The 16,791-nt window shown below is 41.5% G+C and overlaps 2 protein-coding genes across 2 annotated transcripts in view; both read right to left on the bottom strand.

The window, feature by feature from the left end:
- The window catches only part of Canx (calnexin), a 1,018,992-nt gene that overhangs the window by 484,160 nt on the left and 518,041 nt on the right, over positions 1-16,791 (bottom strand). The window lies entirely within an intron of this gene.
- On the bottom strand, positions 953-15,673 carry Znf354c (zinc finger protein 354C). Its single transcript, XM_051180814.1, has 5 exons — positions 15,573-15,673; positions 14,449-14,533; positions 4,171-4,297; positions 3,579-3,668; positions 953-2,431 (listed from the first exon to the last, which is right to left on the bottom strand). The coding sequence occupies exons 2-5, from the start codon at positions 14,479-14,481 to the stop codon at positions 1,005-1,007; spliced, it is 1,677 nt and encodes a 558-aa protein (XP_051036771.1). The 5' UTR covers positions 14,482-14,533; positions 15,573-15,673; the 3' UTR covers positions 953-1,004.

Raw genomic sequence — 16,791 nt, 5'->3', positions numbered from 1 at the left:
AATTTGCTATACTATATTTTTATCTTTATTTTAGAGTATACACATCCTACAAATAAAATTTACACCAAGCATGATGGCTCATGACTGCAATCTCAGTATGTGGGAGGCTGATGCAATAAGACTACAAGTTCAAAGCCAGTCTGGGATCCATAATGAGTTCAAGGCCATCCTAGGCTACATAGTGAGACCCTATCTAAAATAAACTAGCAAACAAAAAAAAATTACCATAAAAGTATAGATATATGCATATGGAGAAAGAGAAAGGAGAGATGTTGTAATTAAATTATAATCTCAAAAAAATTTTAAAGTATGGTATGTTAATCACCTCAAGAGATCACATTGATTGGCTAACCCAGACCATCTAGGGTTTGCAAGTGCAATGATGTTCCTATAAACATGAAACTGCCTAATGAAGCATTTTCAAACTGTACCCTCACTACTAAATAACATGACCATAAATACCTAAGTCATATATGTGTATATATGAATATATGTTCATACATACCCACATGTATGTTGTATAAGGAGCACTTCATAAAGAGCTTTATTGTTGATACACAACAAATTATTCTCACTAAAAACATGCTATTCTCTTCCTCTGTAGTGGCTCTTCATGAAAAAGAGCTCTCCCTAGACCAGCTCACCACTTTAGGGACTGAAACCCCACAATTCTTCACATTACCAACTATTTCAGAGACCATCTTGTAAAGAAAATTCATACACAGAAGCTCTTAGGAGATGACTACCTCACGAAACAATGCTTACACGCAACAGTTACTCATGTGTTTTGTTTTTTAAATGAGGCCTTCATACTTTTCCTATGAATTAAAAAAAAATATTTAAAAAATTTTTGTAATAGTTCTTAAATGGTTGACGTCAGCATCTTTTGTATTTTCATTGTTCAACTGTCCACGACTTAGTAACTATTTGTTGTATCAGTAAAAAAAGATGAAACCTATTTTGACTTTTACTCTAGTTATTATTCTTCTGGTTGCTGTCTTCGATTAGAGAGATGAATTAAAATTCTCAGGCTTGTCTGCCCTCAGAAATTTCTGATATGGAGTAAGGGATGGTCCATAGATAAAAGGTGTACCGTATTCTTTCCATTTATAGAGCCTTTCTTTAAGGTGAACTTTTTTGTGTCTGCAAAGGTTTGACCTGTAACTATAGGCTTTCCCACACTCCATACACTTGTAGAGTTTCTCTCCAGTATGGATCCGCTCATGTTCAGTTAGGAATGAATACTGGCTGAACGCCTTTCCACACTGGTTACACTGATAGGGTTTCTCTCCGGTATGGATCCTCTGATGTCGATAAAGGTTTGATTTACAGCCAAAGGCTTTCCCACATTCTTCACACGTGTAAAGTTTCTCCCCAGTGTGAATCTTCCGATGTTCATTGAAGGATGAATACTGGTTGAAGGTCTTCCCACATTCGTTGCATTGATATGGTTTCTGTCCAGTATGAATTCTCTGATGTTCAATAAGGGTAGAGACACGTGTAAAGGTTCTCCCACACTGTAAGCATTGGCAAAGCTGTTCTCCAGTATGAAGTCTCTGATGTTCAGCTAGGGATGGAAACTGACTGTAGCCCTTCCCACACTCAGCACATTTATAGGGTTTCTCACCTGTGTGGATTCTCTGATGTCTGTGAAGCTTTGCTCTGCAATTAAAGGCCTTGTCACACTCAGCACATTTATAGAGCTTTTCCCCAGTGTGAATCCTCTGGTGCACTGTGAGGGTTGAACACTGGCTGAAGGCCTTGCCACACTCCCGGCAACGGTATGGCTTCTCTCCAGTGTGCACCCGCAGATGTTTGATAAGTGTGGAGCTGCTGCCGAAGGCTTTCTCACACTCACTACATTTGTATGGCTTCTCTCCAGTGTGCGTTCTCTGGTGAGCCAGGAGGGAAGATCGATGGCTGAAACATTTCCCACACTCATTACACTTGTAAGGTTTCTCGCCAGTGTGAATTCTCTGGTGCTCAAGAAGATGAAGACTTTGGCTAAAACCCTTTCCACATTCACTGCAGACATAAGGTTTTTTCCCTGCGTAAATCTGGAAGCTCCTCATTAAATCAAAATCCTGTGGTAAATCTTTCTCCACAGTGTCAAACATACTAGGTACCCTTTCTCGAGGATCACTCTCTTGTGAGACAAGCGCTTTATTTCTAAACAATGGTTTCCCCAGCTCAGGGTCAGTGGAGTTTCCGTCTTCACCGAGAGTTTCCTTGGGTAAAGCTACCCTCTGCTCATAAACTTTCTTTTCTTGTTCCTGTGCTGTTAGGCTCTCAGATTTCACAACTTCTCCAAAGTTGGTTTCCCAGTGAGTACCCTTAGTGGATTCATGCTTTACTAGCCCATGAGATGTTTCTTCAATAAAAACGTCTTGTTTGGGAGTCAATGCTTCTACCCCTGGCCAAATCTGGAAATCTGAAAAGAAATGAAGAATCAATTCTTCCTTTGCTGAAAGAGACATGGACACATCCGAATGAGATTGGTGCCGCCCGATACCAAACATGGACCTAACCCTGGAGGGGAAGCAGGAAGCTAGGAAGTAAATGGGCTAAGGAGTAGGGCAGGAGAATAAGCTAGACAAATCAATGCTACAGATGAAGAGACTGCAGTTCTAGCGAAAAAGAACTAAAGGCAGAGAAGGACAGACCAAAGGACAGAGCAGAAGACTTAAGGATATGGAGCAATGTGACTTGACAAGCTGAAGCTAAGCACCATGGAATCCCTCAGGTTTTCCTCACTTCCTGCTCTGTATACAGAGGATGTGGGCAGGTAGCTCCCTTTACTTTCTCCTACACACAAGTCACTTTCATTGTATTTTTTCCCCATGCTTCCTCTGAAACCCACAGTAAATAATTTCAAAATATTTGAGCTGTTTTTCTTAAAATTGTGACTTCGCATTCAACTGTAATTTCATCACAGCCTGAGAAGGGGAAAACAGTCTGTTTAAAAAAAAAAAAAAAAAAATGAGATTTGGATCTTAAAAATTACAACAACCCCAAACACAGCTTTGGCTGTGTTTGACCCAAGTTCAAGACACTGTTCAAAAAAGGAAAAACTACAGATCAAGTCAGCCATGTGTACACTTCAGACTGAAAGAATAACATGTTTTTCTTGCTGTCTCTCATCACTGTCTACCTTTCTGCTGGGCCAAAGGAAAAATACTATATTCATTTCTTCTATAATCTGCAACCAAAAGACTAATCTGTTTGTAGGAATCTTATGAATATAATAAAATTCTGTAAGTTTTGTGAAGTCAGTTTGTCCTGAAGATCTAAGTATGCCCAACCCCAAGTTCAGCTCTGACTCTAGGCAAAAGATTTAGTTTAACTTCATGTTAAGAACTCTGAACTAAAATTCAGTTTTCTTTACTCAATCCATACTGAAAATGGATTAATGCTACATCATCACATTTAGATAGTTGCAAATCAACATTGTTTAAAAACAATGGGCTCTAAACATCACACTAGGGCTCATTACTTACAAGAATGTCTCTGTTGCAACTGCCTTTTCATGACATATTTAAGCAAACTCCTGTGTCTCCATTTCCCAATGGCTGACTCACCTAGGCAGGTGTCTTCAAGATCTCTTTCCATGCAGGGATCTTGTCCTTTCTGCAGTTTGCCAATCACCCGAGGCAATGAAGCCTGGATCCCTGCTCATGAGAAAGGGAATAGAGTTGGGATAAATGGCCTGACGAGCAATCTCAGAGCCACTTCATATGCCATTCGCCTGACTCAAAAGCAGAGAAAGTCAGTCTTAGAAGATGGGACATACAAGGTAATCACTTTCAGGGGGAGTGAAGTTGGGACATGGAGCAAGAAGCAAAGTCCAGTTCAAAATTAATACATAGTCTGGAAATGAACTTCTCTAAGACAGGGTATTCCTGTACAGTTTCCAATAACATCTAAATGTCTTATATGAATTTCAGACTCTAAACTGTCCTGTGTCAGAAAACTGCCTGGGAGCAGGGTGCAAGGAAGGGCATAGAAAAGAGAAGGGAGTATAAAAGGCATCAGGAAATAACATACTTTCAACTCCTCAGAGATTTGACTTTCCCCTGCAGCACAATGGAGTAGAAAACAGTGGACTCTGAACCCAAAGACACAGCTTCAGTATGTCCTTCTAACATATTGTCTAGAGGCAAAGATCCTTACCCAGTGAGGCCAGGTTGCTGTAGTTCTCCAGCATCACCTCCCGGTACAGGCTTCTCTGTGCAGAGTCCAGATGCAACCACTCATCCTGGCCAAAGAACACGGCCACATCCCTGAATGTCACAGGTTCCTGAAACAGCAAACCCATTCCTGATTACCCTAGAACAACAGTTCTCAACCTGTGGGTCACAACCCCCTTTGGGGGGGGGGGGTGAATGGCTCTTTCACAGGGGTCAAATATCAGATATCCTACATATCAGATATTTATAATACACTTCGTAAAAGTAGCAAAATTATAGTTATGAAGTAGCAACAAAAATAATTTTATGGTTGGAGGTCACAACATGTAGTACTGTATTGAAGGGTCACAGTATTAGGAAGGCTAAGAGCCACTGCCATAGACCATCGCCTTCATCATCTGGGATGAAGATGACACTTGATGCATACCAAGAAATTCTGAAACTATCTCAGGACACTAAGTATTCTGAATCATCTAGTTATGTCATTTCTGGGCAATACTTATTAAATATTTCACTAAGCAAGTATGTATTAAGAATCCACTAGAATCAAAGACATATGACACCAGCTATGGAGATTAGGGATTGCAAGGGGCAGAGTCCTGACATAGGGAATTAAAGTCCCAACTTAGAATTTTATAGTGTTTCTAAGCAAGTATAGCCTTCTCTCGCTCAAAATCTAAGTAAAAGAAAGAACAACAACATAAGTCAGAATACATGTAGAGCAGTGAGGAAAATACCAACCAAACACAGAAACCCACGGACACACACACACAAAAAAAAAAATAAAATGAAAACAGTTCAATGAATATGTTAGGGATTGTGGTAGGAACTCTGCGTGTACTATTGCCTTTAAATCTTATGAAAACCCTCTATGGCAGAGGCTATAGTTAAAGCACTTTGCAAATGGAAAAACAGGCCTAGGAAGGTTAAGTAAGCTATAAGCTAGGTCAGGAAGTTGACTCAGTAGGTAAAGACACTTGCTGCCAAGCTTTGACAACTTGAGTTTGATACTGCGCACCCACATGGTAGAAGAGAACCAACTCCTACAAGTGGTCCTCTAACCCCCACACTTATGCTGTGGTACACACACACACACACACACACACACACACACACACAATGAATATGTAAATAAGTTAAGTAACCTTCCCAAGAGAATACTGGGGGGGAAAGATGGCAGAACGAGGGTTTGAGTTCAGGTAAACAGACCTCTAAGCTACTACCAGATAGGTTTCTATTCAATATGAAAATCAAAAGAACCATACAATTTGCAAAACTCTACAGGTACCAGACAGTCATTAGGAAAGTAATTTCAGCCTGGCGGTGGTGGTGTACAACTTTAATCCCAACACTCAGGAGACAGAGGCAGGTGGATCTCTATGAGTTTGAGGCCAGCATGGTCTACAGAGCAAATTTCAGAACAGCCAGGACTGTACACAGAGAAATCCTGTCTCAAACAAACAAACAAACATACACATAGGGGAAAAAAAGCAATTTCTTCCAAAAGAAGCGTAATCCAAAAATAAGAGGCAGCACAAGCAATGGAAAGAGATTCTTGTATAATACAGATAAAGGTATTACAGCTTTGGAACAATGCTATGGGTGAGCATGTTACTGACAATCCATCAAAATGGGAAAGGGTTATCATTTTAACCTTGCATTTTTACTACTGGGACTGACTCCACCACAAGAAACACTCAACACTATGTAGGGGCATTCCCCAGAAGGGTCCCTGGCAGGCTGGTTACAGGACCTGTGAATGTGACATGCATGACAAATAGACTCTAGAATTGTTTACCTTCAGGGTTGTGAGACAGGCAGACTACCTAGATTATTATGCAGGTAGGGCTGTAATGACAATGGTCCTTATAAGAAGGACTCAGATGTAAGAGAAGTCCATGTGACAACAGAATCTGAGATTGAGGTGATAAATTAACTCTAGGCAGTGAAAAGGACAAGGAAACAGATGTTCCCTCCTAGCATCCATCCAAAACCAGTCCAGTAGACAGCTTGACAGTAAATCAGTGCAAGGCTTTCAGAACTGTGAGACAATTTGTGCTGTTCTAAACACTGAATCTGTGGAACTGTTACACAGCAATAATAATAATAATAGTAATAATAATAACACAGGGGTTACATTTTAAGGGTAACCCACATATTTATTAATAAGGCAATGGATATGCAAATGATAATGTTACATGAAATACATAGAGCTATTAAACAGAATGAGGTAAACTTGTAGCCCAACACCAGCTTTCATCTCAATATACTATTCATACAAAAAGGTAAGCTACAAAACAATCTTTTGAAAAGTCTTATACACATATACACCTATGCAGGATACACACACAACACCCAGGACACTTCCCTAATTATTCTTTGGAGTTTGTGAAGAGAGGCAGAAAAGAAATCTTTCACTAATTTCTTAACATTCTCACAATTTTTTCTATGTGTTTGTTTGTTCTTTTTGTTTTCAGTGCTAGAGATGAAACCCAGGGCTTCACTCATTTTAAACACGCACTCTACTGAAGAACCAACCTGTCTCTATTTTAGGTTTAAAAGCTATCTTATAATAAAGACAAACTAGGTTCATTTCTGTTTCTCAAGGACTGGGCTATGCCCCACCTGTAACCTTAACTACAAATGGTTCTGTACTGCCTGTTCTAGGAATGGCAATCATGTCTTTGTTCCAAAGGGTTACATGAGTACCTATGACTGACTACCTTGCTATGACTACCTGTTGTTATGACTACTTTGTTGTGCCTACTTTGCAACCAAGTCTTTGTTTCAAGAGAGACTAACTTGTTTTACTTATGTTCTGCTCCTTTAACCCCACCTATTTTGTCCACCAAATCATCTATTTGGAAACCTCCTACCCCTGAGCTATAAAAGCCCTGTCTTCTTCACATCCAATGCTGACCTCTCACACACTGCCTTAGGGAGAGTCAGCCCTTGTACATGAACAAAACCCCTTGCTTTAATTAACTGCTTGTTTTAATTAATTTGGTAATGATGTTATTTGGGTCAGTAGTCTTTCTCCTCACATCTTTGGGATTAACACAAACACTGAACTACATAAATTCAGGGCTAGAAAGATAGCTCAGTGTCAGAGCATTTGCCTAGCATACATGCAGCCCTAGGTTCAGTCTCCAGTAACCACAAAAACAGTCAGAATCAGACTACATTTCTAAATTGACTTTTCCATTATGTCTTGCTATGGTCTGGATGTGAGATATCCTTTACACACTCACGTGTCTGTACACTCACTTTGTTCCCAGCCTAAGGCACTGCTTTGAGAGACTGTAGAATTTTGGCGCTATGGCCTAGCCAGCAGAAGCGGGTCACAATCTCATTCCAGTTAGAACTTTCTGCTTCCAGATCTATCCAGATGTGAACAAGCTGTAATGAGCATTACCACTGTCCTAGATTAAGCTATTGTGCCATTCCTTTTCCTGCCACAATGGACTATAGTTCTTAAAACTGTGAGACAATAAATTCTTCCTTCTTTAAGTTGCTCCTGTCAGATAGCTTGTCCTACCAACAAATAGCTAACATATACTTCTTTGCATTATCAGTGTTTTCTCTGAGAATTACAGCATATATTCTAATTTCTTCTCTATAGCTAACATATTCTTTCAAAGATTGCCAGAAACATCAAGTATGGAGAATATCACCTTCTCTTTTTATGGCTGCAGGGTTTTTCCAGTTTACAGGACTACACCAATCATATTCCTGTACAGCTTTAATTTAGAGGCAAAGGAGACAACATAGCAAGACTGAGTGAGGAGACCAAGATTCCATTGCAATCCTCCTTAATAGTATACACAGTTCTTACTCTAGCATCCCTGGATCTGTGTGAGTGACTTTGTTTGGGGAGCCCTCAAAGGAGGGACCCTTACTCAGTTTCCTTTCTAATGCTCTAACCTGAATTCTCAGCCAGCACCACTTCCTTTTAGCTACCAGAACTTCCTACAGTTTTTCTTGTTCTGCTAGCAACAAACAAGCTTAATTTCCTTCTGCCAGGGAATGTCTTCATTCCTTATTCCTTTTTTTTTTTAATTTATTTTTTATTTTACATACTAACCCCAGTTACCTCTCCCATCCTTCTCCCACCCTTCTCCCTCCCCCTTCCCACCCCTAGCTATACCTCACAGGGAGTAAGACTTTCCTTGGAAAGTCAACAATCTGGTATACCAAGCCCCTCCTCCCTGTACCAAAGCTGAGCAAGTTATCTCACCAGAAAACGGACTCCAAAAAGCCAGTTTATGCACCTGGGATTTGCCTTCATTCTTGAAGACAATTTTCACTAGATACAGACTGAATGACAGTTTCTTTCTACGTTTGAAATGCCATTTGAGTTTTTCTGGACTATGTTGTTTCTGTTGAAAAGCCAATAGTCATCATTTCTCTCTGTGTAATATTTTTTGGTCTGCTTTCAAATCGGTTTTTTTTTTTTTTTTTTTTTTTTTTTGTAATTTGTCTATGGCTGTTCAGTTCAATATGATGGACAGCAGTCATGAGTGGTTATTACCACAAATTGTGGCTTCTCTAAGTGATATGTGCTGTGTATCTAAATGTTTAACAGATTGGTTTACTAAATATGTGTACATATTACACAAATGTAAACATAAATACATGCATGTGCATAAAACACCCAGCATCTTGATAATTGTATATTGTTTACATGCAAAATATTTGCATAAACTGTATTAAATAAAGCATTAGATTACTTGCTCCTATGTACTTCTTTAATATTGTAACTAGAAGGCTTTTAGACACATGAGCTGCGTGCATGCTTCACACTCTACTCTTTTCACACACTACTGCCAATGATGGGTGCCTCTCATGAAAACCTTCTTATAAAACCCTGCTTCACAATGACAAAATACATTTTATTCCTTAGATTCTGTAAGTTATGTAACCACATTCCTTTGGATGGGTATTTGTGTCTTTATTTTTCGTGTGTATATGCATACACATGTATTCATATGTGTGCACATGTATGTTGTTGTGGAATAATCGTTTGTACACTATGAAGAAGTGTCACTCTGATTGGTTTAATAAAAAGCTGAATAGCCAATAGCTAGGCAAGATTTCCAGGCATAGAGAACAATGGGAAGAAGGGCGAAGATGAGATGAGACATGGAGGAAGCAGGCAAGCAGAATGATACAAATTTACGGTTATTTTGTTATGCTGTATTTGTTTCTACTTTTGTTTAAGATGTTGTACCTACACAGTACTTGAAAGCTATTTAGGATAATAAAGAAATACAGGTTAATAGCTAGTCATCTATAACAATCAAACTTATTGTCATGTTAGGTATGTTTTTATGGTCATACAAAGATATATTTTAAGTAGATAGATGGCCTTCAAATACTTCAAAGACCTTCAGAATATGGCATTGAAAATGTTTTGTTAATATAGGGCTTTTCATGACAGACACACACATCTGCTCCTGGCAGCATCAATCTACTTCATAAAAGGATGATGGGCATGGAAGAACCTCCATATGGAGTTTGCTTTCTTTGTAACAAAAGCTAGCCATTTGGGAAAGAAACTGCCCTTGCCTCAATTGAGGACAATATGATGTACAAACTGGACAAGTAGGACTTGAAGGAATACAGACTACCGAACTTTGCCAAGACAAGGTAGGAGAGTGATTCAAACCTCCTGCTTCACAGAAAAGTCTGCCAGATATTCTAGGCCTGTGGACCAAAGACGATGTCCCAGTGTTACAGTGGAACATTGGGTGACTGCCCAGGCAGCCAGATGTCTCTGTTGTTTCTTAGTTTTGGAAGTTGCTTGCTCTGTACCTCCTGTATGCTCAGGTAATAGTATATCTTTCTCAGGTCTCTGATGAAATTAAAGATTAGATAGTTACAGTTACAATTTCCTTTAACCATGATAAAAAGTAAATTAGGTACAAAACTCATCAAGAGAGGATAGATAATGGAGTATTTTTTTCTAAATTTGCCAAATACAAATGGACTGGGCATTGATCTTATTGTATATAGTTTTACTATGTTAGAGTTAAAACTTCTCCTTTTTATTTCGACAAAAGGGGAAAATGTTATGGAATAATGTTTTTATACACTGTGAAGAAGTCTCACTCTGATTGGTTTAATAAAAAAACAAATGGCCAATAGCTAGGCAAGCTTTCCAGGTATAGAAAACACTGGGAAGAAAGGTAGAGATGAGAGACACAGAGGAAGCAGAAAAGTAGGGTGGACAGTACACAGATGTGGTAAACAAGCCTCAGAACAGTATATAGATTAATAGAAATGGGTTAACTTAAATTATAAAAGCTAGCTAAAAACAAGCTTAAGCAATCGGCCAAGCTTTTATAATTAATGATTAGTCTCCATGTAGTGATTTGGGAGCTGGCTAACGGGACAGAGAAAAACTCTCTACAGTATGTAGAGGCCAGAGACAGATAGATGGTGGGTATCTTGTTCTGCTGCTTTCTACTTTACTTTTTGAAATAGAACCTCTCACTGAACATAGAGCTCACTGGCTCAGTAAGGTCACTTGGCCAGTGAGCCTAAGGGTCCTCTTGACTCTGCCTCCACAGCTCCTCAGCACCCCCAGCTTTTTACCAGTGTGCTGAGGATCTGAACTCAGGTCCTCATGCCTGTGTGGCTAACACTTTACCCATCTCCCTAGACTCTGCAGATGAGTATTGAGATAGTTGTTAATTTTTTCTTGTCTCGAACAGAACATAATAATCATTCTCCTAGCAATCTCTCTGGGTAGGGGCACACCTGTAGTTACAGGGTAAACCAGTGGTTCTCAACTGTGGGTCATGACCCTTTTAAGAGTCACATAACAGCTATCCTACATATCAAGTATTTACATTACAAGTTATAACAGCACAAAATTATAGTTATGAAGTTGCAATGAAATAATTTTATGGTTGAGGTCACCATTAACATGAAGAATAGTATTAGGAAGGTTGAGAACCACTGAGATAGACTGAACTTTTGGGTTAAAGTTGCCATGCAGCAGGCTGTCCTTTTTCAAGATGGCAGTGTTGTCTCTCACATGAAGTATACTCTTGGTATAATGTGTACTTACCCATCATGATGAGCTTCCTCCCTCAACCCTATGAAATGGTGTCTTAAGTTATTTTTCTATTGCTATGATAACACACCATGAGTAAAGCAACTTACAGAAGAAGAGCTTATTTGTGGCTTACACTTCAGAGGGTGAGTCCATGATCATCACAGCAAGGAGCATGGCAGCAGCAGGCACACATAGCACTGGAACAGTAGCTGCGATCTTACATCCTGATCCACAAGCATGGGGCAGAGGGGAAGTTACCTGGGAATGGTGAGGGCTTTTGGAACTGCAAAGCCTGTCTCCAGTGACACACTTCCTCCAACAAAGACCATGCCTCCCAGTCCTTCTCAAACAGTTTTACCAGCTGGGAACAAGTACCAGATATATGAGCCTATGGGGGCCATTCTCATTCAAACCACCACAAGAGGCTCAGGAGTGCAAGAGCCAGTAGAATTTAATGGAAGCTGTGGTGGTCTGAATGAGAATGGCCCCATAGGCTCATATGTTTGAATATTTGGTTCCTGATGTGGAATAATCTTTTTGTACAATGTGAAGATGTGTCTTTGCCAACGCTCCTTCTGATCAGTTTAATAAAGAGCTGAGTGATCAATTGCTAGACAGGAAGAGGTTAGGCTGGACTTTGGGACAGAGAAAAAAGAGGAGACAAATCTAGGCGTGAAAGAGACACCAGAGGACGCAGAAACAGGAGGTCCAAGGTGGAAGAGAGGTAAAAAAACATAAGGTAAAACATAAGATTACTATAAATGGGTTAGGTTAAATTATAAGAGCTAGTGGGACAAGCCTAAGCTATAGGCCAAGCTTTCATGATTAGTAAGTCTCTATGTGATTTTTTTGTGAGCTGGTGGCCCAAATAAAAATTCATCTATAAGTTTCCAGTTGGTAGACTGTTTAAGAAGAATTAGGAGGTGTGGCCTTGCTAGGAGGTGTGTTACTGAGAATGGGCTTCAAGGTTTCAAACTAGACAGAACTAGACTCTCTCTCTCTGTTTCCATCTTGTGAATCAGATATTAAGATCTCAGCTACCGCTCCAGCGCCATGCCGGCCTGCTGCTCTCAGTCATGCTCTTCAGCATGAGGGCCACAGACTAACATCCGTTCATCCCAGATAGAGAGGGCACCAACAGACAGCTTGGCAAACCTGTGCATTTACTGGGGTTCCTTACAGTACTGTGCCCCACAGCATGAGCAACTCTGGAAAAGTCCCCAACCACAAACAATCTTCTACCCCTTAAAAGCCCTTAACACTACCATCTGCCCACTCCCAAACACATACACCTAGGAATCTCAGATTAGGGCCTTGTGACCCTCTTGCCTCCCCACACAACATCTTCATTAGCACAGACCAAGTTTTCTGTTGTACTGTTCTCCTTAGTTCAGGGCTGTGATCACAGGTCAAGGTCTTCTGAAGGTCAGTAAGCTTTACTCTGTGCCTCATGATGGTGGCAGAAGGAACTAGTTATACTGCAAGTTCAAACTCTTCCATAACTTCCCTTAACCTAAAACAAAGACTGTCTATCCACCATGGGATGAAAAAGCTTACATAGAGAAGCATCCCCACCTTTGCAGAGAGGGTAGTCCAGGCCAGAGCTAAGACTGTTGGGCACTATATTGTGCTTTGTCACAACTGTAGCACTGACATTATGGGACAGAAACAGACTGAGCCATGGCAGTTACAGGGATTAATGGTTCTAGAGAACCCTGAGGATGAACCATCCTGCTCGGTTGGCTTTGGATCTCACCTCCCACTTCTCTGAAAACACGACAAAGGTAAATATCAGCTCTACCCCTCCTCAGGAATTAAATTAACCAATGAAAAAGGAGAAGTACTCTGGCTTTACTAAGACTCATTAAGAGACAGTTCTTTTCTCTGAATGAAAAGACCAGAAGTTCTAACTCTAGCCCTGGATGGAGATTTGACATTCTAAGTTAGCCAGAACTTTACATATTCTGTGTCCTTCCTTTAAAAGTTAATCCAGGGGCTGCAGCAATGGCTCAGTGGCTAAGGGTGCTGGCTGCTCTTCCACAGGATCCAGGTTCAATTCCCAGCACCCACTCAGTGTCTTGCAACCATCTCTAACTCCAGTTCTGGGTCATCTGACAACCTCTTCTGGCCTCCATGGGCACCTGGCACACATGGTGCACAGACACATATGCAGGCAGAACATCCATACACATAAAATAAAAAAAATAAAATAATTTTAAAAAATTTTAAAGAATTAATCAAGCTCGGCCTGTCAATTACCTGCCCAGGGGTTTGCTTCTACCTGCTCCCCCACCCCTATGCCCCACAAAACTCTGATTCATCTGAAGATGTGCTAAGGAGAAGGAGGACTAATTATCTCTTAAAGAAATGATGTATTCATCCTTCTTAGAAGCCTTTGGGCAGTGCCTTGTAGGCTTCCATCATGTAGCCTTAGGAGAGCTTGCCCGATTTTCAGGTACCCAGGAAACTGTGAGTTTTCCTTTTTATTCTTTTCTTTTTGTTCAGATATTGGACAAAATCCCAAGCATACTTTCCTTGGCACTCTGGGGTTTCTCATGAATTCTCTGAAGCTGCGTCCCCGACCACACGTTTTTGCCTACTATGAAGTATGACCTCCACTACTGAAGCTGCCTCTTCCATGGATCCTAACTCGAACACATGGCTTTCTTTCTCTTTTCCATCTCCCTCCTCCTGGCAGCTGCTGAGATTTACTGCCCTGTATTCTCAGACTCTAATAACATTTCCTTCCAAGTACATTTATAAATTCTTTTACTGATGAAATTAAGAACCCAATAGAGGGGACCAAATTCCCTGGCAACAGAAGGTATTTTAAATTATAGTGAGCGGCCCTCATGCCTTTTTTTGGCTAACAAAATGGGATAGACATTTCACGGGGAGGATTAACCCCTTTTTTCTATTAAAAAAGAAAGGCATCTGAGAGGTTTTGTGAGATTGTGGTTGCAGGACAGCATCTGCTCTGGACCTGGAAGAATTCTTTGTCCCTAGGTCTACTCCTTTGGTAAGCATAGGGTGGGAGGCTTCTGCATCTTTTCCTTGAAGAGCAGCTTCAAGCTGGCTTTTGCATACCTCTGTTAAGTGCTAATTTTGCAAGTAAGAAAAGCAGCAGGCGCTAAGAATGGAAACAGATCCACACCATTGAGCCAGAAAGCAATTTATGCAAAGACAAGCTTCACTTACTGTCCCTCGAAGAGCCAGCAAATCCACAGCCATTTCCTTTCTTAGTTTTCCTGCCAAAGGACAGCCCAGTGCTGACAAAGTATGCCTGGAAAGGGAAAAGGGTGCAGTAAGGAATTCTGGTTCCAAGGGAGGTCTGGAGAAGAGGCTCGGTGGTTAAGGGCACTTCCTGCTCTTTGCAGAAAAACCCGAGTTTGACTATCAGCACCCACAACCCCAGTTCCAGGGGATCCAACATGCTCTTCTGGCCTCCTCAGGTTCTGTGCTTATGGACACATACACATATACAGACACAAACATATACATATAAATATAGTTTAATTTTTAAAACCCACTCATAGTGGTCATGAGATCCCAAGAAAGCTATCCCCTATAAACAACGAAAACCAAATGATAAGACTGCTGACCAAACAATCTGTCAGAACTCCGTCCCTTCTGTATTTTCACCACACTTCTAACTTGTCCCTCCACACCTACCTACAGGCCTGTTAGCGCCTAGTACAAAAACTGGCAACGTCAAAAGGTTGGATATGCCTGATTTAAAGTACAATGGATGATGTGCCCAAGTTCTCTGCAAATGCAATGTCAGTCTACCTAAAGGACTTGAGCTTTGCCTGTTTGGGAATTCCTGGAACCAGTCCTCTGTGCAGCAGAGGTGGGGTTGTGCTGTCGACGTGGCTGAGGTGGATAGCCAAGGGAAGGGGTTCAGACTGCTCAAAGTGTCGAGACACTGAAAGGCGCACAGATGGGATGGGAATTCTGCTTCCAGCCCAAGTTTCCAGACAAGACTAAGCGAATGCCCGAGCCACACTGTGTGTTGGTTTATTCATCTCCACGGTGGGCACAATGGGGCCTGTAACTTAGTATCAGAAGCGCTAATTCATCAAGTTAGCCTAGACTGCTAGGTATCGGCTGTTGCTTTTATGACCTGCATCACTAAGATGCAACAGAAGATGCATAGGCCCCGGGCTCGCAGACTGGGCCCTGCCGCTCTCCGCGCTCTCTGCGGGCCGAGCCTGACGGTGGGTCCCCAATCCAGAGGCCGCAAAGCAGACGCCAGGCCGCGCCAGGCCCGCAGCGAAGCCCACCGCCCGCTACGCCCCGCCTGCACCGTCGATCCCACTCACCGACGCCGGCGCTCGCTCCAGCCGTCCTCAACACGAACGTTCTCGAGGATGTCTTCCCCACACGCACCCTCCTGGAACAGTCAGGATCACCTTGGCCAGGAGCCCCCGCAGATGAGCCGCGAGCTGCCCCGCCACCAGGAGAAGCCCCAAAGAACTACCATCCCCGGCATGCCTCGGGACCTCTCTGACTACATTTCCCAGTAGGCACCGGGGCCAAGCGATTTCCAAAAACTCAGTGGAGCTGTGTTGGTGTCAGCCGGGTGTTCAGGTTATTGTAGTCTAGGGCTGGGGTAATGCACTACAAATCCAGGAAACCCTGCAAACCCGGCCAGGCTCTCTCAATCAGATCCCAGATTTGTTCGCTAGGCGGGCGAAGTGATGTGACAAGACAAAACCAGAATTTAGTTTCTAGGAATGGAGCCACCTACCCCCTACACCCATAAGTACCAGGCTAGCCTGACTCATGGTGTTGCAGGACAACCAGGCTGCATAAAAAGACTTATGTCTAAAAACAGACAAAAAGCCCTGGGAGAATCTGTGTAGCCTACACCACTAATCGTGATAATTTAAAATTTTTTTTAACGCAAATGATAAACAGAAAGCAATGCACATAGGTATTAGGTTTTTTGCTTGTTTTATTTTGTGACAAATGGCCATGGAATTCAGCCCAGGATGGTTTCAGAAGCAAAAGGATTAAAAAATAATAATAATAAAAGTAATTGATTGAATACACATACTTAGTCTTTTATTTATTTATTTAAATCCAGCTAGCTGCTGAATCCTAAGATCAATTGCCATTTGGTTGGTGTAGAGGCTAAGAGACATGATCCAGCCCCTACCCAGGGTCCCAAAGTTGAAATGTTTCTCACTAGCGAAGGAGGGGCAAAAGATTTCTATAGTAACCTCACACACGGTCTAAGGGTCATGCTTTTTTATTTTCTGAGCTCTTTATTGTTGTGTTTCTACTCTAACAACCCTGTCCTACTTCTAGCTTCTCTATGCTTCTTTTTCTTCTTCTATTCTAAAAACTCTTCTTCAGGAGCCTTGAAGTGGTAAAGAAGTTTCTCTCATTGGTCAAAAGCACATTCCTATGGGAAGTGATAAGGAGCTGAGCCGTTTACCATGGCAACATAAGGGTCCAAGCCAGAGGAGCAAAACCACGACCAAACATGGGGAAGGGTACAGTGGACAAGCAAGTGAAGAATTAACATGCTTTTCT

This window comes from Phodopus roborovskii, unplaced genomic scaffold, assembly GCF_943737965.1.
Source record: "Phodopus roborovskii unplaced genomic scaffold, PHOROB, whole genome shotgun sequence".
Lineage (NCBI taxonomy): Eukaryota > Metazoa > Chordata > Mammalia > Rodentia > Cricetidae > Phodopus > Phodopus roborovskii.
Note: the sequence above shows the minus strand (reverse complement) of the source record. Positions and strands in the feature narration are given on the sequence as shown.

Excerpts from the sequence above, each read along its gene's own strand:
- Znf354c (XM_051180814.1), bottom strand. The coding sequence starts at position 14,481 with ATGGCTGTGGATTTGCTGGCTCTTCGAGGGACA. Across the intron at positions 4,298-14,448 it reads TGCTGGCTCTTCGAGGGACA|GAACCTGTGACATTCAGGGA; the intron begins GTAAGTGAAGCT and ends TTGCTGTTTCAG. Across the intron at positions 2,432-3,578 it reads TCTTGAAGACACCTGCCTAG|ATTTCCAGATTTGGCCAGGG; the intron begins GTGAGTCAGCCA and ends ATTTCTTTTCAG.